This window comes from Leucoraja erinacea, chromosome 1 (genome assembly GCF_028641065.1).
Source record: "Leucoraja erinacea ecotype New England chromosome 1, Leri_hhj_1, whole genome shotgun sequence".
NCBI lineage: Eukaryota > Metazoa > Chordata > Chondrichthyes > Rajiformes > Rajidae > Leucoraja > Leucoraja erinaceus.
The window spans coordinates 24,766,990-24,791,646 of NC_073377.1; the positions used below are offsets into that span (position 1 = coordinate 24,766,990).

The window sequence follows — 24,657 nt, forward strand, 5'->3', positions numbered from 1 at the left end:
TAAACTCCAGCGAGTGTAGACCCAGTGCTGTCAAACACGCATCATATGTTAACCCAATCATCCCCGGGATTATTCTCCTGAACCTCCTCTGGACTCTCCCCAACATCTTTCCCCCCAGATATGGGACTCACAATACTCCAGATGTGGTCTGACCAGTGCCATTTCAAGCCTCAGCATTACATCCCTGTTTTTATAGTCTAGCCCTCTTTAAATACTTGCTAAAGTTGCATTTGCTTTCCTTACTACTGGTTCAACTTGCAAATAAGCTTTTTGGGATTCCTGCCGCAAGACTCTCCCACTTCTGATTTCAGAATCCTCTCCCATCCGAAATTATTTCTGCACGTAGACTCTTATCCAGGGGGGGGGGGGGGGAGGGGGGGGGAGGGGGGTCAGAGTGCATTTCCCCTGATTCCAAATCTATGCATGATCTACAATGAAGCACTCCAATCTTGCTACATAAAGACTCCAGATATTGTGATGAACATTTTGGACAATAATGCTACTAGCAAGAGTGGCAGTGATCTTCCTGCTTTACTCTTCTGCTTTCCTTTGAATTCATCTGGAGATAAATCTTTGCACATTTTCTTTTATTCTTGCACACCTCTTGGTCCCAAAGGTTCAGCTGTTACCACATCAGAGGCAGAATTAAACAATTTTTATTTGAAACAGAAACTAATTCAAGTATCAAGTATATCTTTATTGTCATTTTCCTGAGTACTCACATACCCAGAGAAAACAAAAAAACGTTGCTCAACCAGTGTCCATTCAGTGTGCAGTAAAAAATAAATAGAAATAAAAATACATATATCATCATGAACAAATTAAACACTCTACTCTCTACTAAACATCAACAGGCGTTCCGATCGGCAGCGGCACGACAGTGGCTCTGCTGCAGTGTGTCCAGGTTGGTGGTTGGTGCGCGATACTTTGGCAGGGGGCAAAGTCCGTTTATCAGTCTTATAGCCTGCGGGAAGAAGCTGAGGAGCATCCTGCTGGTTTTGCAGCTAATGCTCCTGTACCTCTTCCCAGGTGGCAGGATGGACCCGCAACTATTGGAAGCACCATGTGGATTGATCTTGAATGACCCTCTCTCTTTCCCTGGTTTCTTTCTTATATCAGCAAGCCATCAAGAAGCATACCATCTCTTGAGGAGCTAACCAGTATATACAGGAAGGACTTGCTTTTACACCATTTATTAACAATTTGCTATAGTTTCAGTTGCATCTTATCAAGAATGAAAGATCTATCAACTGTATTCACTGTTGTGAAGTAAGTGTTGTATGTTTATTTTTGTATATTTGTCCTTCCTGTTATGACGTCTGATTTGCTTTCCCGCAGTTCAGAAAACAATGTTTCCTTGCTGTGTCCTCTGGATGGCAGTCAGGAAATGGAGGATTCCAGCTTGCCTCCTTCCCTTTTGCCTTTCTCTTTATTCCCCTCGCCATCCCGGAATGTTGTGTCTGATTGTGGATTGATATGTCCCAGCTGAGATCAGCTAATTCAACTGGAAATTATTACAGGCTATTAACTGCTCAACCAGCTGAGAGTCCCAAACCAGGACATTATTATTATTGAAATTAAATCTCCAGGGCAAGATCCAGTAAACCATATATGTGCCAGTTTAAGAAGGTTTAAGTGCAGTTTAGATTCAAAACCCCGAATCTTAGCAATATGAAAGATTGTTGTTTTTTTGTACCAGACTGGCTGGGACTGTAAGGAACTTAAAAGTAGATGTAGAACTAGGCCAAAGGTGGACACAAAGTGTTCAAGTAACTCAGCATCTCTGAAGAAGAAGGATAGGTGACATTTCGGGGTGGAACTCTTCTTCAGATTTAAATTAGTGGGGGTGGTGACTGGAGGTGGGAAAAGGCCACAACTAATCAGGGCCAGCAATAATTAGGACCAGGCCATTTCACTTGTCATGCCTGCTTTGCTGTTCATTAATTGCTCATTATTCCATGTTCGCTCTTCTGGGCGAGATACTAACTGCATTTTTTGTCCCTGTACTGTACACTGCACAATGGCAATAAAGATTGAATCTGAATCTGAGTAAGTTGGCTGATCAACTTTTCCACAGACCATTTTCCCAGCTACCCCTTGATTCCCTTGCTGATTAAACATTTATTTATCACAAGTCAAGACAAGTCAAGAGAGTTTAATGTCATGTGTCCCAGATAGGACAATGAAATTCTTGCTTGCTGCAGCACAACAGAATATAGTAAGCATAAATACAGAACAGTTCAGTGTGTCTATATAGCATAGACCATATATATACACTATAAATAAACAGATAGAGTGCAATAGGCTGTTATAGTTCAGAGTTTGTTTGATGGCGAATTTAATAGCCTGATGGCTGTGCGGAAGAAACTGTTCCTGAACCTGGATGTTCCAGATTTCAGGCTCCTGTACCTTCTACCTGATGGCAGTGGAGGGACGAGTGTGCGGCCAGGATGGTGTGGGTCCTTGATGATGCTGGCAGCCTTTTTGAGGCAGCAACTGCGATAGATCCCCTCGATGGTGAGGAGGTCAGAGCCGTTGATGGATTGGGCAGTGGTCACAATTTTCTGTAGTCTTTTCCGCTCCGGGACGCTCAAGTTGCCGAACCAAGCCACGATGCAACCGGTCAGCATGCTCTCTACTGTGCACCTGTAGAAGTTCGAGAGAGTCCTCTTTGACAAACCGACTCTCCGTAATCTTCTCAGCAAGTAGAGGTGTTGATGTGCTTTCTTTATAGTTGCATCAGTGTGCTGAGACCAGGAAAGATCTTCGGAAATGTGCACCCCCAGGAATTTGAAGTTCTTGACCCTTTCCACCATCGTCCCCATAAATGGGATTGTGGGTCCCCATCCTACCCCTTCCAAAGTCAACAATTATCTTTGATACTGTATGTTCAAGGATTTCGTTGCCACAGATATTTGGGGGAGATGAAGGGTAAATGGAAGGGTATATGGGGGGGGGGGGAGAGTGGGGGGCATTTTCTATTTTTGCTCCAGATTCCAGCATCTGCAGTCTCTTATGTCTCCCTTTATCAGTTCTAGGCTTACTATTGTTAAATATACCAAGGAACAGTCAGAAATCTATGTTTTGCATGCAATCCAAACAGATCAGATACTGTATACGAGACATAAAAACAATCATTCAACTCTATTTGCAAAGTGTGATCCAAAGAATTTCCTCACGATGTTGTGTTCATTTTCATTTTGCTTCCAAATACTTTTAAAAATCTACACGGATACTGCTTTCTATAAAACAAAAAAACATGTCTGAACACTTTGTGCAGGCCCAATAATCATTATCACTGCTTCACAATTTTGTAAATACAGGTGCACAACCTTTTATCCGAAAGCCTTGGGACCAGACACTTGTCGGATTTCGGACATTTTCGGATTTCAGAATGGAAGATTTTTAGCGTAGATTAGGTAGGTAGCGCGGGCGGCTTGAAAAGTCTGGAGCGGCTGCCTCCTCCCCGGAGACCGGGAGAATCATTGCATAAATGTTAGTCAGTTAGTTTGGAGGGATTTTATGTGGTGGTGGTGGTGTAGGGGTGAAGGGGGAAACTTTAATTCTTAGTCCCCTACCTACCTGGTCGGCGACTCCCAACCTCGCGGAGCTGGGGGCTCCGTCCGGCCGCGGGCGGCGCCGGTTGTAGCTCCGACCCCGGCAACTCTACCCCTGGCTGCGAGGCGCTCCAAATCCAGCGCCGCCCGCGGCCGGACGTCCCAGCTCCGAGAATGTCGGGAGTCGGCGGCTTCGCCGCGCTGGGATACCAGCGGGGAGCGAGCAATGCCTTACCGGGTCGCCGTGCGGCAAGCTCCGGAGCGCTGTGGCCGCCTTCTTCCAACATTCGCGGAGCGTCGCTGGATTTGGAGCCGCGGAGCTGGGGGCTCCGTCCGGCCGCGGGCGGCGCCGGTTGGAGCTCCGACCCCGGCAACTCTACCCCTGGCTGCGCGGCTCCAAATCCAGCGACGCTCCGCGATGTTGTGTGTCGGCGGCCACAGCGCTCCGGAGCTTGCCGCACGGCGACCCGGTAAGGCATTGCTCGCGACGCCGCCGACTCCCGACATTTGCGGAGCTGGGGCGTCCGGCCGCGGGCCGCGCTGGATTTGGAGCGCCTCGCAGCCAGGGGTAGAGTTGCCGGGGTCGGAGCTACAACCGGCGCCGCCCGCGGCCAGACCGGCCACAGCGCTGCGGAGCTTACTGCACAGCGACCCGGTAAGGCATTGACCGCTCCCCGCCTCTCCGACCAGGTAGGGGACTAAGAATTAAAGTTTACCCCCTTCACCCCCCTTCACATAAAAGCCCTCCAAACTAACTGACTAACATTTAAGCAATGATTTACAGATGTTTAAGCGTCTCCCGGTCTCCAGGGAGGAGGCAGCCGCTACAGTAGTACAGACCTGGGTTGACCGTGGGTCATTTTGGGTCAAGTTTGGCGCCAAACGCGAGCTTTGGTGCGCAGACGACATCTGGAAAAAATGGCCGGTTTTCGGAGCTTTTCGGTTTCTGGAACACCGGATAAAAGGTTGTGCACCTGTATTATAATTATGCTGCAATGCAGAAAATCCTCAGACAATACTCCATTTCTGAAAACTTTAAAACTCATTTTGTTGCACTATTCTTTCCTGAATGCAAATGTTAATTTCTCTCAAGAGATACATTGGTAACTGCCTCAGAAACCCAATGATGAAATATTCTGTGCTACAGTAACTCTGCAGATGATTTTCGAACGTTTGTAACAATTTAAATTGTTGTCTAAGCTGTGTTCTCCACAGAGACAATGTTCTCAACACTTGACAACACAATCTTTCATTATTTGTAATAGGTCCTTTAAGAGCCTTCCAAGTTTCCTTTAGTCCAGAGAAAAGGCACTTTCCACAAGTTCCTCACGTACAAGAATACAGATGCATTGCCCCGTTATCTGGTTTCAAGTGAGACGGATTTTGCTCATATCAGGAATATTGAGCATAGGTCTGGTCTCCTGACCCAAGGGAGAATAAAAGGACCAGTGAAGACTCACCCGATTGATGTCGGGGTTCATTAACTTATTGAATGAGGAAAGACAAAGCATACTCTGCCTGCACAATTGAGTTTGAAAGAATAAGAAGTGGTTCAGTTGAAATATAGAAATGTATTATGGAGCATGACAGGGTAAATGCTGTGATGATGGTACTGCTTGCCTCGGTGTATGGAACCTTAAAATACAGTCTCAAAATAAGAGATTAAGCATTCAGCAAGAAGAGAAGAAATGTGTTCACCCAAAGGGGAATTACTTTTTTGGGACAGTCTACCCATGAGGACTGTGGAGGCTCAGTTGCTGAGTGAGTTCAAGATGCATGGATGCAATTTTGGATATTAAGGGAATCGAAGGATCTGGAATTACTGGAGGAAAGTCTCACTGGGGTATGATCAGAAATGATCCATTGAATGAGTGAAGTGAAATAGCACACAATCCTTAATGGCCTGCTCTGATTATAATAGTGTACAGCACAGAACCAAGCCCTCCGGCCCAACCTGCCCACACGACCAAGATGCCCATCCACACTCGTCCAAGCTGAGCCCATTTTTCTCATATCCCTCTAAATGTTTCCTGTCCACTTAACTGTCCAAATATCTTTTGAATGTTGGTCTCGAACTATCTTCTCTGGCAGTTTGTTCCATATTCCCACCCTGTGTGAAAAAAGTTGTCCCTCAGGTTACTATTAAATCTTTTCCGTCTCACCTTAAACCTCTATCTTCTGGTTCCTGATTCACCTACTCTGGTAAAAGACTCTGTGCATTCACCCTATCTATACACCACTATAAGATCGCCCCTCAGTTTCAGGTGCTCCAAGGAATAAAATCCTAGCCTGCCCAACTTCTCCCTTTAGCTCAGCCTCTCAAGTCACAGTGGCACAGTGGTAGAGTTGCTGCCTTACAGCAAATGCAATGCCAGAGACTCGGGTTCGATCCTGACTACAGGTGCTGTATGTACGGAGTTTGTACTTCTCCCTGTGGGTTTTCTCCAAGATCTTCGGTGTCCTCCTACACTCCAAAGATGTACATGTTTGTAGGTTAATTGGCTTGGTAAATGTAAAAATTGTCGCTGTGGGTGTAGCATAGTGTTAATATAAGGGGATCACTGGTCGACGCGGACCCAGTGGACCGAAAGGCCTGTTTCCGCACTGTATCTCTAAACTAAACTAAATTAAACTAAACTAAACTAAACTAAACTAAACTAAACATCCTCGTAAATCTTCTCAGCACCCTTTGCAACTTAACAACATCTTTCCTCTAGCAAGGTGACTACAACTGAACACAATACTCCAAATGCGGCCTCACCAGAATCTTGTATAACTATAACACAATATCCCAACTTCTATACTCAATACGCTGCCTGATGAAGGCCCATGTACCAAAAGTATCTTGGCTACCCTATCGACCTGTGATGCCACTTTCAAGGAATTATGTATCTGCACTCCGAGATCCCTCTGCTCTACAACACTCCCCGAGGCCCTGCCATTCACTGTGAAGGTCCTGCCCTGGTTTGACTTCCCAAAAAGCAGCACCTCGTATTTATCTGTATTATGTTAAATTCTGAAAATTGTAGTATTGCATAATTATGACTTGGATTAATGAACTGGTCAAAAAGATGATTTCTGAAGATGGTAATCGTTTTAAATTATATATTAAAATTAACGGATTGCTACATCTCCAGATTATTTAACTGTTTGCTTGAATGATCACTCAAGCTTCATATTTGTGTATTTTAACATGGAAGGTCTAATTTAAAATTTTAATTTATCATTTGATGTGAGCTCCAAAGTGTTTCTTGTTAGTGATGAAATTGTTAAATAAATGAGTGTAGAAGTTGAGAAGTCATGTTGCAGTTATATAAGATGTTGGTAAGGCCGCGTTTAGAGTATTGTTTTCAGTTTTGGGCACCAAGAGGAGCAGGTTAACCTATGATGAGTGTTTGTCGGCACTGGGGCTGTACTTGCTGTACTTGCTGAATGAGGGGGGACCTCATTGAAACATACAGAATAGTGAAAGGCTTGGATAGCGTGGATGTGGAGAGCCTAGGACTAGAGGTCATAGCTGCAGAATTAAAGGACGTTCTTTTGGGAATGAGATGAGGAGACATTTCTTTAGTCAAAGGGTGATGAATCTGTGGAATTCTTTGCCACAGAATGCTGCAGAGGTCGTCAGTGGATATTTTTAAGGCAGAGATAGATAGATTCTTGATTGGTGCAGGTGCCAGAGGTTATGGGGAGAGGGCAGGAGAATGGGTTAGGAGGGAGAGATAGATCAGCCATGATTGAATGGTGGAGTACACTTGATGGGCCAAATGGGCTAATTCTACTCCTATCCCTTATGACCATGTTATAGGAAAGATGTTGTCAAGCTGGAAAGGGTGCAGAGAAGATTAACAAGGATGTTGCCAGGACTCGAGGGCGTGAGCTATAGGGAGAAGTTGAGCAGGCAGCGACTCTATTCCTTGGAGCGCAGGTGGATGAGGTGTGATCTATAGAGATGTGCCAAATCGTGTATAGGACAGGTTAAGAGGGATGTGGACCAAATACAGGGACTAGTGTAGCCGGGACATGTTGGTTGGTGTGGGGAACTTGGGCCAAAGGACCTGTTTCCACGCTGTATGACTATGACTAAATATTTCTAGTGTTGTAAACACTATTTATATAACTGTAAAAGTAGCATAATTAATTATGCATAGGTACTCTTTGTTAATTATCATTTGCATCCAAAGCAATGGATTACTTCATCAACACTCAGATCAAGCAGGAAATGAGTGTGGCAATCAGGCGCCACAAACTGCTTGCACTCAAAACAAAATTGCATTTTTTTAGCAATTAATGTGTCACATAGTTAATAACATCACTTCATGGTGGTTCTGTGTACACTTTGCAAATCAAGCCTCAGTATGCTTACTTTGGAAACTGAACTTTGGAAAGTGGAGCTAGAAGAACCATGATGTGAGATTGCTAATTTTGCTTTACTGAAAATATTGACCTAATTTTGTTTGGTGCAACCAGTTAGCTGTGCAGATTGCCACGCAAATTTCCCCTCTGATCCATCAGCTTAAATTCTTTCCATTCCATGCAAAGACACCATATGATTTGCCGTAGTAGTTTGATAAATGCTCAGCTTGGAAATTGCTGTTCCTGACTCAGCAAAGAAGGCATTGCCAATTTGATCCAAAGTAGCGATCTAAGTGACTAAATGGGCTGATGGTGCCCCTGTTCTTTGATAATGCTGATCACAATTGGAATTGACTCAGCGAGGGGAGTTGCAAGGCGCTACTGAAAGTTGATCCAAAGAGTGATGGGATGAGTGCATGGGCTGATGGTGCCATTGTTAACTTTGTGCCTTCTTGGTGGTACAGATTGGAAGGTGAGGAAGTGCTGTTGGGAGTTGCAAGTTTGAGAGTTGTTCCAGTGGATCAAATGGATGATGTGCATTGGAAACAATATATCATGGGTAAACGGGCGGACATTAAACCAGTGGTTCAAATTGAACACATTTATAAATCCTCTGATGATTGTTGCAGTGATGCATCTATTAGAGTGTGGGTAAAGGGCCTGTCCCACTTGGGCGTCATTTGTGCGTCATTTACGTGCCACGACGCGCGCGTGACGCATGACGCATGCATGGCGCGTGGTGAAGCGTGGTGGCATAATCAGTGAAACACAGTCGTGCGCGGCGCCCCAGGTTTTTGGGATGTACAAAATCTCCACGCGCCATCTGCGTGACGTGCAAATGATGCCCAAGTGGGGCAGGCCCTTTAGTAGAGTTGATGCACCAGTTAGTTTCCGATGATTACAATATAAAATGGATGGGAGATTTATGTTGGTGACGTAAATAATAATGGGTAGCAAGGAGCATGCAATTACACTTTGTGATTGATACCTGAATACATTTGAAATCCATAATAACAACCATCTGTGGCTGAAAAAATTGAGGATCTTCACTCAATTCTTTTGACTACAAGTTTGATAACTAGTATTCTTTCTCACTTTCTAAAAATGTATTTATAAAGCACTTTATTGCCACCCCAAACTGTCCATAAGGAAGTAGTGATGGGGATCCATCCTTGAACTGCTAAAATATGTTTATTGAAGTTGCTTCCACAGTTTCTTAAAGGGGAGTTCCAGTGTTAAGCTTCTAGAATGCTCTTGGAACTTCACATCTAGGCGAGTGATGTTATATTTCTGACGTGTTCAGTCGTTGTGAACATTTAAACTGTACTTGGTTCATAAGTTCATAAGTGATAAGAGCAGAATATGGTAATTCAGCCCGTCAAGTCTACTCCGCCATTCATTCATGGCTGATCTATCTTTACCTCTCAACCCCATTCTCCAGCCTTCTCCCCATAACCCCTAACACCCATCCTAATCATGAATTTATCTATCTCTGCCTTAAAAATATACATTGACTTGGCCTCCACAGCCCTTCCGTGACAATGAATTCCACAGATTCACCACCCTTTGACTAAAGAAATTCCTCCTCATCTCCTTCCTAAAGCAACGTCCCTTTATTCTGTCGCTTTGACCTCTGGTCCTAGACTCTCCCACCAGTGGAAACTTCCTCTCCACATCCACTCAATCCAGGCCTTTCATGAGTCGATAAGTTTTATGAGGTTCCCCACATCCTTGTAAACTCCAGCGAGTGAAGGCCCAGCTCATCATGTGTTAACACACTTATTCCTGAGATCATTCTCATAAACTGCTCTTGGCATAGTTTTCCACATTCCTGTTGAACCAGAGATGATTTCCTGGCAAAATGGTAAAGGTAGGAGCAGTGACCTGCTTCTCCATGAGATTGTAGTGAAACACAATTCTGCTGTTCCTGATGACTAGGGACCTCGTGTGTGACCAACTTTGACCTGCTTGATCTGATCGGCAGTTGCCCAATTTACCTGGATATAACATGGAACATAGAACAGTACAGAAGTTGGCCATTTGGCCCATGATATTTGTGCTGCACATGATGCCTAGTTAGGCTTTTCACTGTACCTCTGTACATGTGACAATAAACTAAACTTGGCCTATGTATGTGATCCACATCCCTCGATTCCCTTCATTTAATTTGTCCATCTTAAATTCTCAGAAAGACCCCTAACATATCTGCCACCACTGCCACCCGTGACAGCAGTTTCGGGGCACCCACTGCTCTCTGTAAAAGAAAACTTGCCCCGCACATCTTTAAACCCTTTCATCTTAAATGGCGCAGCACTGTTAGGTGGAAACTTGTGGCCTTGTTTCAAGAACAAGTTGTGTGGTCGCCACTGGTACCAGTGATGTTTCCTTTAAGATTTTACAAGTTGATTGTTGATTTGCTTCTCAACCATTCCATCAGCTACTCGTTAACATCACATGCAGCTACTTGCAGAAGTGAAGGTGGGTGCCTACCCAAAGTGTTCCCATGTTCTTTAGAGGTGCTGCCTGACCCGCTGAGTTTCTCCAGCACTTTGTGTTTTTTTTTAAATTAAATCTGCACCCGCAGTGCCTCGTACCTCCTGATAACATTAATTTCAATTGAATTTACTTTTCATTTCAATTAAAATAAGTTTGATTTCAGTAAAAGGTGTTGACAGGTACAGGCATAGTGCAGGCAGAATGGATTAATGTAGATGGTCAAAATCTACATTTGATCCCGATGTGATGGACCAAGAGGCCCGAGTCTGCGCAGGACAACTTTGACTCCATGATTCTCAAATGAAAATTGACAGAAAAGTTGACTTGGATTTATGTGATGTCTTCTTTGACCAACAGGATGCCCTAAACAACTTCACAGCCAATTAAGTTGTTTGAAGTTTAGTCACGATGAATGTGTACACTATAATGAGATAAGGACCTGATAATCTGTTTTAGCGATGTTGGTATGGTGTTAAATATTGCTCAAAGTGTGAGAGAAAACCACCGTCCTCCATTTAAAAATATCAGAAGATCTTTTGCACCCATCTGTGATAGCAGACTGGCTTTGGTCGAACATGCCATCCTTCCACATCTTTCATGATGAACTATGGGTGGTGAAATCCAGGTTTTAATTGGGTTCATGTCCCCTAGCCCCATGCTAACCTTTTCCGTGCGGTTTCCGGAGATTCCCAGAGGTTTTTGTCAGTCTCCCTACCTGCTTCCACTACCTGCAACCTCCAGCAACCACCTGCAACCTCCGGGAACCGCACGGAAACTTTGGGTGGGGCGCAAGGTCTCCAGAGGTTTCCGTTCAGGTTTCCTAAGTGGGACTGGGGCATTACAATCACATATACCAATTATCCCTTGTGACATACTTATCGTTTGGGGCTTTGGGGGACTGAGTATTAATAACCTCTGACTTATGTAACTGGAAGTATTTGAAGCTATTAAATTCTGTCGCACTGTAGATCTAACTCAACATTCATTTTGTTCTATCTCCCTGGTATACTGTCACTGCATTCCAATAACAACACTTAGCTGCTAGATTAGTGTTTCTCTATCGTCAGCTATTCAGCAGCTTTAAATTACAGTTCTTCAAAATGCTCCTCTCTTCAATTTTTTTCAAGCAAGAAGCAATTTGATCTCTGCACCGGGAGCTCTTCCCTTGGGGAGTTATGACCATAAGTATATAATTCTGCTGTATTGATGATTAATCTTTAGATTCTTATGTTCAGTGTGTTAATTTCCAGATAGGTTATTGATATACAGTTGCCAATATTTTAAATCTATTTGATTTTGGAAGTCTGCAGTATAAATCCAAAGTAGATTTTATATAAACATTTATGCAGAGTATTTTCTTGTTTACATTGACAAATTAGAATAACAAATAAATGCTGTATTTTTTTCTATTGATGTCCAATGACCAGAGTGTAATTCTCTGCAGCCAAACAGAAATAGGGTTAGCACGGGGCTGGGATAATGATTGTTGCCTGAATATTTCCCAGCCTGATGAATTGTTGTTCTAGTGTACAGTAGGTATGAATCACATACATCAAATGAGGTTCAACTTAAGGCCTAATGTAGGCACTGAACTGTTTCTTGCTTGCAATGCCTTCTTAAATTATTCTTGCTTGGTGAACAGCCTCGGACACTAAAATGCTGGAGACCGGTAACTGATCCTTGAGGAGCTCACCATATGATGTGCATAGCTGGGTGGCAAGCTGTTTTAAGAGGAAAAGGGCCAGGACTCACCTTTTTGAGCAAAAAGGTTTCCTTTTTCTTATTGAGCAATGTTCTGATTCCATTTGCTGTGATTTCCTCTGTAATCATTTAATAAGGTCTAGGAGCATCATTAGTCTATTCAATCATGGCTGGCCTATCTTTCCCTCTCAACCCTGTTCTCCTGACCTCCCCATAACCCTTGACACCCTTTCTAATCAAGAATCTGTCAATGACAAGCTCCTGTTGAGCTCTGGACTGCGATGAGGAGCCATAATATCGATGTCTATCGTAACAGATGGAAATTACCTGCTAGCATTGCAGAACATCATAGCTAATCTTATTATGGTTATGTGTACTTTCTATCAGGTGTTGCTGTACAGAGATTGGGGCGTTCTATTTACAAACGTTATGTGAATTACGATATATCACCTATAATTCACATAACAATTTTTGGTGACAAAATTAGTTGCTTTGTGCAAAACGTGGGAGGTTGTCTGCGGCTACAGCAGGATATCGGTTCAATGGAAAGTAGGGTAGAGCATTGGCATGTGGAATTCAATAATGAAAGATGCAAGGTGATGTATTTTGTGAGGTCAAATAGAGATAGGACATATACAGCAAATTTGTAATACAAATACCTTGGGGGTTGTCCTTCCCTGAAAGTGACAACAAAGGTAGATATTGTGGTGAAGAAGACATATGACATGCTTGAGTATTAGCACCCCATATGCAGGGCATTGAATATAGCATTTGGGGCATCGAGTGGACCAGTTGGGGCATTGAATATAAAAGCTTAATATTAGGAACTCACCAGAGGAGGGGGTAGTGGAATCAGATAGAAATATAAAGTTTAGGGGACACTTGGACAGACAAGGCGTAGAAGGGTAGAGGCCTAACGAATGGCGGTGCTGGCTCGAAGGGCCAAATGGCTTACTCCTGCACCTATTGTCTATTGTCTATAATGCAAGCAAATGAGATTAGTGCAGATGGTCAAAAAGGTCGACATGACCCTGGTGGACCAAAGGACATGTTTCTCTGCTGTACAATTCTGACTTCATGATATGAGGAACTGTGATCTCCTATGTAAGTGCACTCCCGACTGATTTGACAAATTCAGGGTAGTGTTAATGCAATCTCATTTTCAAAAATATAACTGCAGATGGCACGGTGGCGCAATGGTAGTGTTGCTGCCTTACAGTGCTTACAGCACCAGAGACCCGAGTTCGATCCTGGCTACGGGCGCTGTCTGTACGGAATTTGTACGTTTTCCCCGTGTCTGTGTGGGTTTTCTCCGAGAACTTTGGTTTTCTCCCACACTCCAAAGACGTACAGGTTTGTAGACTAATTAGCTTGGTATAAATGTAAAATAAATTGCCTCTAGTATAGGATAGTGTTAATGTGCAGGGGTTGCTGGTCGATGCGGACTCGGTGGGCCGAAGGGCCTGTTTTCGTGCTGTATCTCTAAACTAAACTAAAGTAGTATAAAGGCAGGTAGTTTTAAGATGTTTCCAGCTACAATGCGGGATCAAAGGCGTATTTAACAATCTTATAATATAAAGACTTTGATCTCAACTTCTTTGAATTGAATTTTGCAGCAGCACTCAGTGGCTGATATGAAATTATTCTGACCCAATAATTATTTGATCATAAATGATTTGCCTGTTAAATTTTAAAGTAGTGTTGCTGCTAACAAAATTGCACAATGAAAGTTCACAGATATTGCATTTGTATCTTATTAAATGCAAATCATGGTTTGACTGCTGAAGTCTTCATTTAGCCTGCTACTTCAGTGTCCTAGTTCAGGTGTTTTTGTCATTGAACAGCAACAAATGGTCGGGATGGGACCAGTTTGGAGGGTGGCCCTTTTCTACTCTTTCAAGACGCAATGCCCTGGAGGAACTCAGTAGGTTAGGGAGTGGTGTGGAGTGGAGTAGTAACGGCATCTGTGGAGGAAATGGACAGACAATGTTTCAGGTTGGGATCCTTCTTCAGACTTCTTGGTTCTATCTTGTTCCCCTTATCCAGTCCGTTTCCGATCTACATCTGAGATTACTTGCACGTTTTAGCAAAATCTACTCTTTCAAATCAATGTTTGCAGTTTGCTTCCAGTGTACCATGGCTTTGAGAGTGTGCAGAAAGGTAGCAAAGATAGCAGAACACAATAGATAATAGACAATAGGTGCAGGAGTAGGCCATTCGACCCTTCGAGCCAGCTCCGCCATTCACTGTGATCATAGCCGATCATCCACATTCAATACCCCGTTCCTGCCTTCTCCCCATATCCTCTGACTCCACTATCTTTAAGAGCTCTTGCGAACTCTCTCTTGAAAGCATCCAGAATATTAGCCTCCACTGCCTTCTGAGGTAGAGAATTCCACAGATTCTCAACCTTCCGTGTGAAAATGTTTTTCCTTCGCCGTGGCCCTTGGTTCTGGACTCCCCCAACATTGGGAACATGTTTCCTGCCTCTAGCATGTCCAATGCCTTAATAATCTTATATGATTCAATAAGATATCCTCTCATCCTTCTAAATTCCAAAGTATACAAGCCCAGCCGCTCCATTCTATCAACAAACGACATCCCGGGGATTAACCTTGTGCTGTAGAAGTGGTTGAAGAGAAAATGAATGCTACAAACTTTTAAAATCTTGAAAATCAGGAACATTAAACATCGTTTGTGGGCAGGTATGGACAGGTCGGAGTGGGAGTGTGAACGGGTGCGGCAGCTCGCAGCTCGCAGCTCGCAGCTGCAGACCTGTTAATTGTTTGGAGCATCCAAACTTGCTTATGAATAGGGGGAAGGACGAATGTTGGTGAAAGATTGCAAGGCTGGCATGGATGGTGATGAAAGAACGTTCAGTAGACAGAATAGGAAGGATAGAGTTGCTGCCTCACAGTGCCCGAGACCTGGGTTTGATCCTGACTACGGGTGCTGTCTGCACGGAGTATGTACCTTCTCCCCTTGAACTGCGTGAGTTTTCTCTGAAATCTTTGGTTTCCTCCCACACTCCAAAGACATCCAGGTATGTGGCTTGGTATAAAAGTTGTCCCTAGTGGGTGTAGGATGGTGTTAGTGTGTGGAAATCGTTGGTTGGTGTGGACTCAGTGGGCCGAAGGGCCTGTTTCTCTGAACTAAACTAAAACTAAAGAAAAGCAGGGAGCGAGAAAGGACTGTTGGATTGATTTGCATTTATTTTAATGCGAGAGGCCTGACGAGTAAGGGAGATGATGATGTCAGGGCGTGGATAGGTACGTGTGACTGGGATGTTGAAGCCATTACAGAAACCTGGTTAATAGAGGGACAGGTTTGACAGCCTAATGTTCCAGGGTACAGATGCTTCAGGAGAGATTGAAGTGGAGGTAAAAGAGGCAGAGGTTGTAGTAGCCATTTGGCTTGTTTTGTATGTCATTAATGAAGGCATGTTTCTTTAAATTTTAGACTGCCCGTTATATTGTGGGTGGGATTTATGATGTATTTTAGGGTGTGTTTGGAGCTATGTATCTTGTGCAGAAGCTTATTTGTTAGTTTAGTTTGGAACCACATGGAGAAGGTTTACCCTTTGACCATGCGAAGTGTAACGGAGACACTAGGAGTTTTCTAATGTTTAAAGCGATAAGCTGGAGTTCAATGAAGATTGTAGAAAGGGGTCGGAAGAAGTTTGGATGTACCTTATTGTTTTTCATCAACAATAAAGAATTTATTAATCAAAAGACTGTGTTTTGAAGACTTATCTGTGAAGAAGCTCTGAAGGTCTCTAAGGTGGCCTGGCAAAGACACTGGCAAAGGTATAGAAGTAATGAAATCTGAATATTTACTCCTTCAACTTTGAGGATAACAGAATATGAACTGTTATTCAAGTTCATTGACGCCTGTTGAATTTCTTCTTGATGCTGGAATATTGCACCTTGTTTCAGAATATGCAATCTTCTCCAGTCCCACCCTTTATTAACAGTTTCATGAGAGCACCTGGAAATGTGCAAAGATTGATAATGGCACCAAAGTTGTTGAGCTTAATGTAATATCACAAGTATGGTGAGGTACAGGCACAGTTAAAATCTTGCTCTCTGCAGCACGGGAACAGAGTCAAAACACAAAAACATGAATGTACATCAATTCTACAAGGCCGTGAAAGGAAAAGGATTATGGAAAAATAAGACAAAGACACGTGCAAAAACACAAATAGAAAACAAGCCCATGATAGTGGAAGAGGTGGTCCTTTGTGTCCTTCTGCTGAAGTATGGTTAGGGTTGTGCTGGTCAGTTCAAGATAGTTACAGAAAAATAGCTGCTCCTGAACCTGGTGGTATGAGACTTCATGGTTTTGCATGTTCTGCTAAATGGTAGGAGTGTGGAGAGGGGATCCTTGCCTCATTTCCATGGTTTAGATGGTGGTGAGGGTTGCGCCTGTGACAGGCCTGGCTGAGTCCGCTACTCTCTGCAGCCTCTTGCCTTCCTGTGCATTAGAATTGTAGTACCAGGCCATTGTGCAACCAGTCAGTATATTTTCTACAGTGCATCTGCAGAAGACTGTGCTTTGTGTTCAGTGTCATACAAATCTGTTTACACATCCAAGAGATGAGAGGCACTTGGATGCACCATCATGATTACATCTGTGATGGGCCCACTTTGTCCATGCTGACCAGTTTGGCACATTGACTAGTGCTATTTGCCCCATATCCTTCTAACCTTCCTAACTACTGTATATATCCAAATCCCTTTTAAAATACTTAATTGTGTCTGTTTCTGTAGCTTCCTCTGGCAGCTCATTCCAGATATGGACTACCCTCTGATTGAAAAAGTTGCCCCTGTCATCCCTCTTAAATCTATGGTCTTTTGTTTTTGAATTTTGCCACCCTGGGGAAAATAGACTGAATGTTCACTTTATCCATATTCCTTAAGTTCTCGTACACATCAATCAGGTCTCCCCTCAGCCTCCTTCAAGCCAAAGGATAAAGTTCCAGCCTCTCCCTCTTACTCGTGCCTGCAAGTCCAGGTAACATCCTGGTGAATCCCTTCTGCACCCTTTCCAACTTAATGACATCCTTCCTATAGCTGGGTGACCAGAAATGCATATGATACTTCAAGCGTGGTCTCATCAACAACTGTATGTGATGTTGCAACTTTTCTACTCAATACACTTCCCAATGAAGGCCTTCATCACCGCACTGTCCACCTGCCTCATCACTGCAATGAACCTTGCCCCAACACTCCCTGATCTCTCTGGTCTGCAACACTCTCCAGGGCTTAACCATTTATGATTCAGTCATACCCTGGTTCATCATACTAGAGCAACACCTCACACCTTTCAAAGCTGAATGCCATTTGTTATTCCATTGCTCACATTCTGTAATGGATCTAGATCTTGATGTAAACGTAGATACCCTTCTGCATTGTCCACGTTGTAGGTTTTATCTGGGTGCTCCGGTTTCCTCCCACACTCCAAAGACGTACAGGTTTGGTTTGTAGGTTAATTGGTTTGGGGAAAACAATTGTACATTGTCCTCAGTGTGTCAAATAGTGCTAGCTTGTGGGGTGATCGCTGGTTGTCGTGGACTGAAGGATCTTTTTCCACGTTGTATCTCTAAAGTCTAAAAGGCAAGAGTCTTATGCAAGTGAGGACAAGAGAAATGCTATCCTTCTCCAGGTACATACTTGTACGGATGCATGGCTGAAAGCATACTGTCACGTTGCATCACAGATAGTTTGTTTCAGAAGGAACTGCAGATGCTGGAAAATCGAATGTACACCAAAATGCTGGAGAAACTCAGCGGGTGCAGCAGCATCTATGGAGCGAAGGAAATAGGCAACGTTTCGGTCCGAAACCCATCCGAAGTGCTCCATGTTTTGAGATCCGCTACGTGAAGCACCTTGGCACACAGAAGCAGAGTGGTGGCTGCGGTTGGCGAGGAGATGGCACATTTGCTGTGGTGGTTGGTTCCCTAGTGCCGGCGCCAGAACAATAGACCTTTAAGGCCAAAATAGGACGTTATTTCTTAAAACATGATGCGTGAAAGATACAAGATGGCGCCAGAGTTGAATCTTTGTGTACAGTCTCAGAGGAAATCCATAATTTTGTTACACTATAATTTTTGCATTCTTATGATGTACGACTGTGCTCATGTATAGTATGATTTTACTAGATCACATGCAAAAGGAATCGAATGCAAAACAAAACATTTTACTGTATCTGGGTGCCAGTGACAATAAGTAACTATTGAACTATTGTGCACAATTTAGATCAAGTAAAAGGACATTCCTCTGATAGGCAGTGCAAGTTCAAGAGAGTTTTCAAGAGAGTTAGATTTAGCTCTGAGGGCTAATGGAATCAAGGGATATGGGGAAAAAGCAGGAACGGGGTACTGATTTTGGATGATCAGCCATGATCATATTGAATGGCGGTGCGGACTTGAAGGGCCAAAATGGCCTACTCCTGCAGCTATTTTTTATGTTTAATCCTGAGTAGATAACCAGCATGCACCAGATATTGTGTAACACAGAAAGCTGTAAACAGTGTAATAACTTGGTATATTCTGAGATTTCGTGTATAATCAAGGTAATGTATAACGCTTGTCAAGAAGAGCATAAATGATCCCAAGGATGAATTTAGAGCCATTTTCTTTAGAAACTCATAGAAAACTGAATGTGTATAGAATATCAATGTATATCAGCAGAGAGAATTCCATAAACAGGAGCAGGAGACCGTGAGACCCATTGAAACCGCAGTGTCTTTCAATATCGGATCATTTGCCTTGACTCCACTTCCCCGCCCATTAATTCTTAATATCTGTATCCTCAAAACAAATGTCTCAGTCGAAGATACTGTGTCCACAATTCTATGAGATGGAAAAAAATATGAGGAAAATAAATGCCTCCATCTCATCGGCCAACTCTTCACCCCAAGGGTGTCCCTGAGTTGTTGAATCTTCCAGCAGAGGAATTACTTTTGCAGCTTCCACTCTGTTGGACCCCCATCAGAATCAAGTGGTTTTAACTGACCCCTACCACAACTAGAGAGCATTCGTGAGCTACTATCAACCTCATTTGTGACCCTCGGACTATCTTTGATTGGACATTACTGGCTTTACCTTGCACTAAATGTTATTCCCTGATCATGTATCTATACACTGTAAATGGCTCGATTGTAATCATGTTTTGCCTTTCCGCTAACTGGTTAGCACGCAACAAAAGCTTTTCACTGTACCACGGTACACGTGACAATAAACTACTAAACTGAACTCATGAGATTGCCTCTCATTTTCAAATTCAGAGGATAAATGCTCCATGTGCTCAACCCTGCTGTGTTGAACATCTCTATCATATCAATCTCAACCTAAATTAAATCTCAACTTTGCACAGTATGTGAGAATTGTTTAATAAATTTAATTTGCAAATTGTAATCTTGATTAGTTTTGTAACAAGTCATTACCAAGAATATTAACTTGACTCATCGTTGAAACTTAAATGTTATATATAATATGGAGAAAAACAAGAAATAAAATCTTCAAGGGTTTTTTTTCTCCTAGATGAGTCAATGTAGCTTTCTATTTTGTGCTTTAAAGGATATTTCCAACAGTTAACTGCCTTTCACATAATGGTGGCCAGCTAGAGATGTATCTCTGGAATTCTTCACCTGAGATTTTAATTTAGTGGCCCAAAAATCTTTGTTAATGTTATTTAGCAGGGTTTAAACTAGTTTGACTGTGTGTTGGTGGAGTACAGCAGCAGGTCAAAAGGTGGAGAGATTGAAGAAAAGGTAGAGGTTTAGTCAAGTAATTCTGATGGGAAGAACAGGCAGGGTCAGGTTGATAAACATAGCAATACTGATGGTCTGAAGTTTATTTATTTTGAATGCAAGGAGTAAAGAAGATGAGTTTCGAGCCTGGATTAGTACATGGAATTATGATGTCATAGTTAGTTCAGAGATTTAATTGAGAGAAGGGCAGGACTGACGTCTCAAAAGTCCAGGTTTTAGATGTTTAAGGTGCGATGGAGAGGGATGTAGAAGTGTGGAATTTGCATTACTGATTGGGGAGAATGTCAAAGCAGCACTTAGAGAAAACATCCAATGAGGTTATACAGGTAGTCAGGGTGAAGAAAGGTGTGATCACTTATGACGGAGCTATACTATCTTCCTCCTGATAGTCATGGAGAGAGAGTGGAACAGGTATTTTAGGAGATATTAAAAAGATGAAAAAAGAACATGGTTGCTGTTGTGGGTGATTTTCACTTCCCCAATATTGTCTTAGGCTCTCTTACTGCTCAGGGAGAGTCCATAGCTTCCTGAAAGTAGCGCTACAGGTGAATAGGGTAGTAAAGAGGTCGTACGGCATGGTTGCCTTCGATTGGTTGGGGGATTGGGTATAAGTATTTGTTAAATCGCATCGCAGCTATATAAAGCTTTGTTAAGGGAACATTTGGAGTGTCGGGCAATTATGCTTACTGCACTTTTGGAAGTATTTGGATAGGGTGCAGAAGAGATTTTGTTTGTTAAGTTCAGAGATACAGCAAGGAAACAGGCTCTTCGGCCCATCGAGTCTGAAGCGATCAGCGATCCCCGCACATTATCACTATCCTACACACACTATGGACAATTTACACATACACCAAGCCAATTAATCTACGTACCTGTACGTCTTCGGAGTGTGGGAGGAAACTGAAGATCTCGGAGAAAACCCACGCAGATCACGGGGAGAACGTACAGACAGTGTCCGTAGTCGGGATCGAACCCAGGTCTTAGGCGCTGTAAGGCTTCAACCCTACCGCTGTGCACCTGGTTTACCAGAATGTCTTTGGATTGCAGTCTAAGAGCTATAAGGAGAGGTTGGAAAAACTTGGATTGTTTTCTCTGGATGAGGGATGGCCTGATAGATTAATATAAAATTACGAGGGGCATAAATGGGACGGACATTCAGACAACTTTTCCCATGGAGGAATTGTTAAAAAGGTTTAATGCGAGAATGATGAAAGTTGAAAGGAAATATTGGGAACAATTTTTTTTACCCAATGGTAGGTGCCTGGAACACACTGCCTGAGATGGAAATAAAAGCAGATGTGATAGCATTATTTAAGAGGCATTTAGTAAAACATGAACAGAGAATAGACGGATATAGACCATGTGCGGGCAGAAAGAACTAGTTAGATCGGCATCATGGTTGTTGCAGACATGGTGGGGTCCAAAGGGCCTCTTCCTGTGCTGTACTATTCTATGAATTGATGCTATATTTGCAAACCTTTGCCCTGTTGTTGGTTTGTATTATTGCATTTCAAATGAAATGATTGACATAATTGGATTCCATTTATTTCTGTTAATTAGTGACAAGGTTCTATATTTTTTTATTTTACAGACAAGAGATGATTTCCTGGGCCAAGTTGATGTGCCTCTTAATCACTTACCGGTAAGTTATTGGTGAAAAGATATTTTTCGACAATAGCATATATTCTGCTTTACCCAGGGCCCACACAGATGCTCTCAAAGTTAGCTTGCTAAACCATCTTATTTAAAGATCTGTCACATTCAGATACATGTAGTGGTCTTTGATCTTGCCACATAAGTGGGAAAACCCAGTACCGTTATGCAATAAAACATCACAGTCGAAGAAACCATGGGGCATGTTGTCGAATAGCATTTGGGCAATATGATGTTTCAATGTACAAATTGCCATATTAAAGTCAAAAGGGAAAACAATTTTGATTAAGCAGAGTAAGATTGTTTTCAGTTTGACATGGTGATGTGTCTTCAGATCAATTGGTTGTGTACGGAGAAAAAGCATGGTGGTAGGTTTTTTTACCAACAGCCCGGAAGGAACTAAAGGAAGGTTCGGAGGTATAGTGGTCTTTCAGAAAGAAAAAGTCCAGTAAAGTTGAGATGGATAGGAATTTTATGGCATTGCAGAAATGTAATTTAAACAAATGGAAGGACAAAATGCCAGTGACAGAGAATTACTGTCACAAGATATTTAAAAATAGATCTAATACTGCAATTTAATAATTTATTTCAATGAGAACATTTTAAGAGCTTGATATGCTATGTTTGATATATTGAGTAATTATGTTGTCAAGTCATCTTGCCTTATCAATTGATTTAGCAAAAGATTTGTTGTTTTATCTTTTATAATCAAGCAATGGTATTTAAGTAGTGAATTATTAAAACCGTTTGGTACCAAAGAGTACAAGATAATCACATTATTTAAACAGGTCCGTTGTTACAATTCTAATCTATATGTAGCAGTGGATAAAGTAATACAAATTTCAAATCATATCTGGAACACTCTTATCTGGAGCCCTGGATGCCTGGAGCTAATTATCCCCTTCGCCTTTGTTCTTTCTTTTCAGCAGTTTAAAAACCAACATTTGTAGATTTCCACATATTTGCTGAGTCCTTCACCAATAGAAACATTGTGATCATGGCTGATCATCCACAATCAGTAACCCGTGCCTGCCTTCTCCCCATATCCCTTGATTCTGCTAACCCCTCAAGCTCCATCTAACTTTCTTAAATTCATCCAGTGAATTGGCCTCTACTGCCTTCTGTGGCAATGAATTCCACAAATTCACAAGTCTCTGGGTGAAAATGTTTTTCTCATCTCAGTTTTAAATGGCCTCCCCTTTATTCTTAGACTGTGTCCCCTGGTTCTGGATTCCCCCAACATTGGGAATTTTTTTTCTGCATCTAGCTTATCGAGTCCTTTTATAATTTTATATGTTTCTATAAGATCCTCTCTCATTCTCTAAATTCCAGTGAACACAAGCCCAGTGTTTCCAATCATTCCTCATATAACAGTCCAACCATCCCGGGGATTAACCTCGTGAACCTACGCTGCACTGTCTCAATAGCAAAGATTAGGAGACCAAAACTGCACACAATACTCCAGATGTGGTCTCACCAGGGCCCTGTACAACTGCAGAAGGACCTCTTTACTCCTATACTCGAATCCTCTCGTTATGAAGGCCAACATGCCATTCGCTTTCTTCACTGCCTGATGTACCTGCATGTTTACTTTCAGTGACTGGTGTACAAGGACACCCAGGTCTCGTTGCACTTCTCTTTTTCCTCATCTGACACCATTGAGTTAATAGTCTGCCTCCTTGTTCTTGCCGCCAAAGTGGATAACCTCACATTTATCTACATTATACTGAATCTGCCATGCATCTGCCCACTCACTCAACCTGTCCAAGTCACCCTGCAACCTCCTAGCATCCCCTTCGCAGTTCACACTGCCACCCAGCTTTGTGTCATCTACAAATTTGCCTGTGTTACTTTTAATTCCATCATCTAACGCACTAATATATATTGCAAATAGTTGCAGCCCCAGCACCGAGCCTTGCGGCACTCCACTCACCACTGTCTGCCATTCTGACAGTGACCCGTTTATTCCTACTCTTCGTTTCCTGTCTGCCAACCAATTCTCTATCCATGACAATACCCTACCCCCATTATAATGTGCTCTAATTTTGCCAACTAATCTCCTGTGTGGGACCTTATCAAAGGCTTTCTGAAAGTCCAGATACACTACATCCACTGGCTCTCCTTTACTCGTCACATCCTCAAAAAGTTCCAGAAGAGTCAAGGAGGATTTCCCCTTCATAAATCCATGCTGACTTGGACCAATCCTTTTACTGCTATCCAAATGTGGCATTATTACTTCTTTAATAATTGACTCCAGCATCTTCCCCACCACCAATGTCAGGCTAACTGGTCTATAATTCCCCGTTTTTTCTCTCGCTACTTTTTTGAAAAGTGGGATAACGTTAGCTACTCTCCAATCCACAGGAACTGATCCTGAAACTATAGAACATTGGAAAATGATCACCAATGCATCTAGAGCCGCCTCCTTGAGTACCCTGGGATGCAGACCATCAGGCCCTGGGGATTTATAAGCCTTCAGTCCCATCAGTCTACCCAATACTATATCTTGCAAATGCAAATTTCTTTCAGTTCCTCTGTCTCCCTAGATCCTCTGTCCTCTAGCACATCTGGGAGATTGTTTGTGTCTTCCTTAGTGAAGACAGAACCAAAGTACCTGTTCAACTCTTCTGCCATTTCCTTGTTCCCCATAATAATTTCACCTGTTTCTGTCCTCAAGGGGCACTCATTTGTCTTTATTAATCTTTTTCTCTTAACATACCTCGTGGCTTTTACTATCCTTCTTTATATTCTGGGCCAGATTATCCCCGTACTTCATCTTTTAACCCCATATTGCCCTTTTTGTTACCTTTGTTGTCCTTTGAAAGTTTCCCAATCCTCTGGCTTCCCGCTACTTTTGCTATGTTATACACCTTTTCTTTTAGTTTTCTTCCATCCCTAACTTCCCTTTTCAGCCACAGTTGTCTCCTACTACCCTTAGAATCTTTCTTCCTCTTTGGAATGAAATGATCCTGTATCTTCTGGATTATGCCCAGAAATTCCTGCCAATGCTGTCCAACCGTCATTCCTGCTCGGATCCTTTTCCAGTCGACCTTGGCCAGCTCCTCTCTCATGCCTTCATAGTCCCCTTTGTTGAACTGCAACACTGACAATTCTGATTTAA

The 24,657-nt window shown here is 42.7% G+C and overlaps 1 protein-coding gene across 11 annotated transcripts in view; it reads left to right on the forward strand.

The window, feature by feature from the left end:
* Positions 1–24,657, forward strand: part of nedd4l (NEDD4 like E3 ubiquitin protein ligase) — a 391,568-nt gene that overhangs the window by 242,848 nt on the left and 124,063 nt on the right. For 10 of the 11 annotated variants that reach the window (XM_055665427.1, XM_055665728.1, XM_055665191.1 and 7 more), the window contains one exon: positions 21,475–21,525. In XM_055665427.1, coding sequence (XP_055521402.1) covers positions 21,475–21,525 — 51 coding nt within the window. Of the gene's footprint in view, positions 1–14,984; positions 15,154–21,474; positions 21,526–24,657 lie in introns of those variants that run through there. The other variant, XM_055665597.1, reaches the window with a different exon arrangement.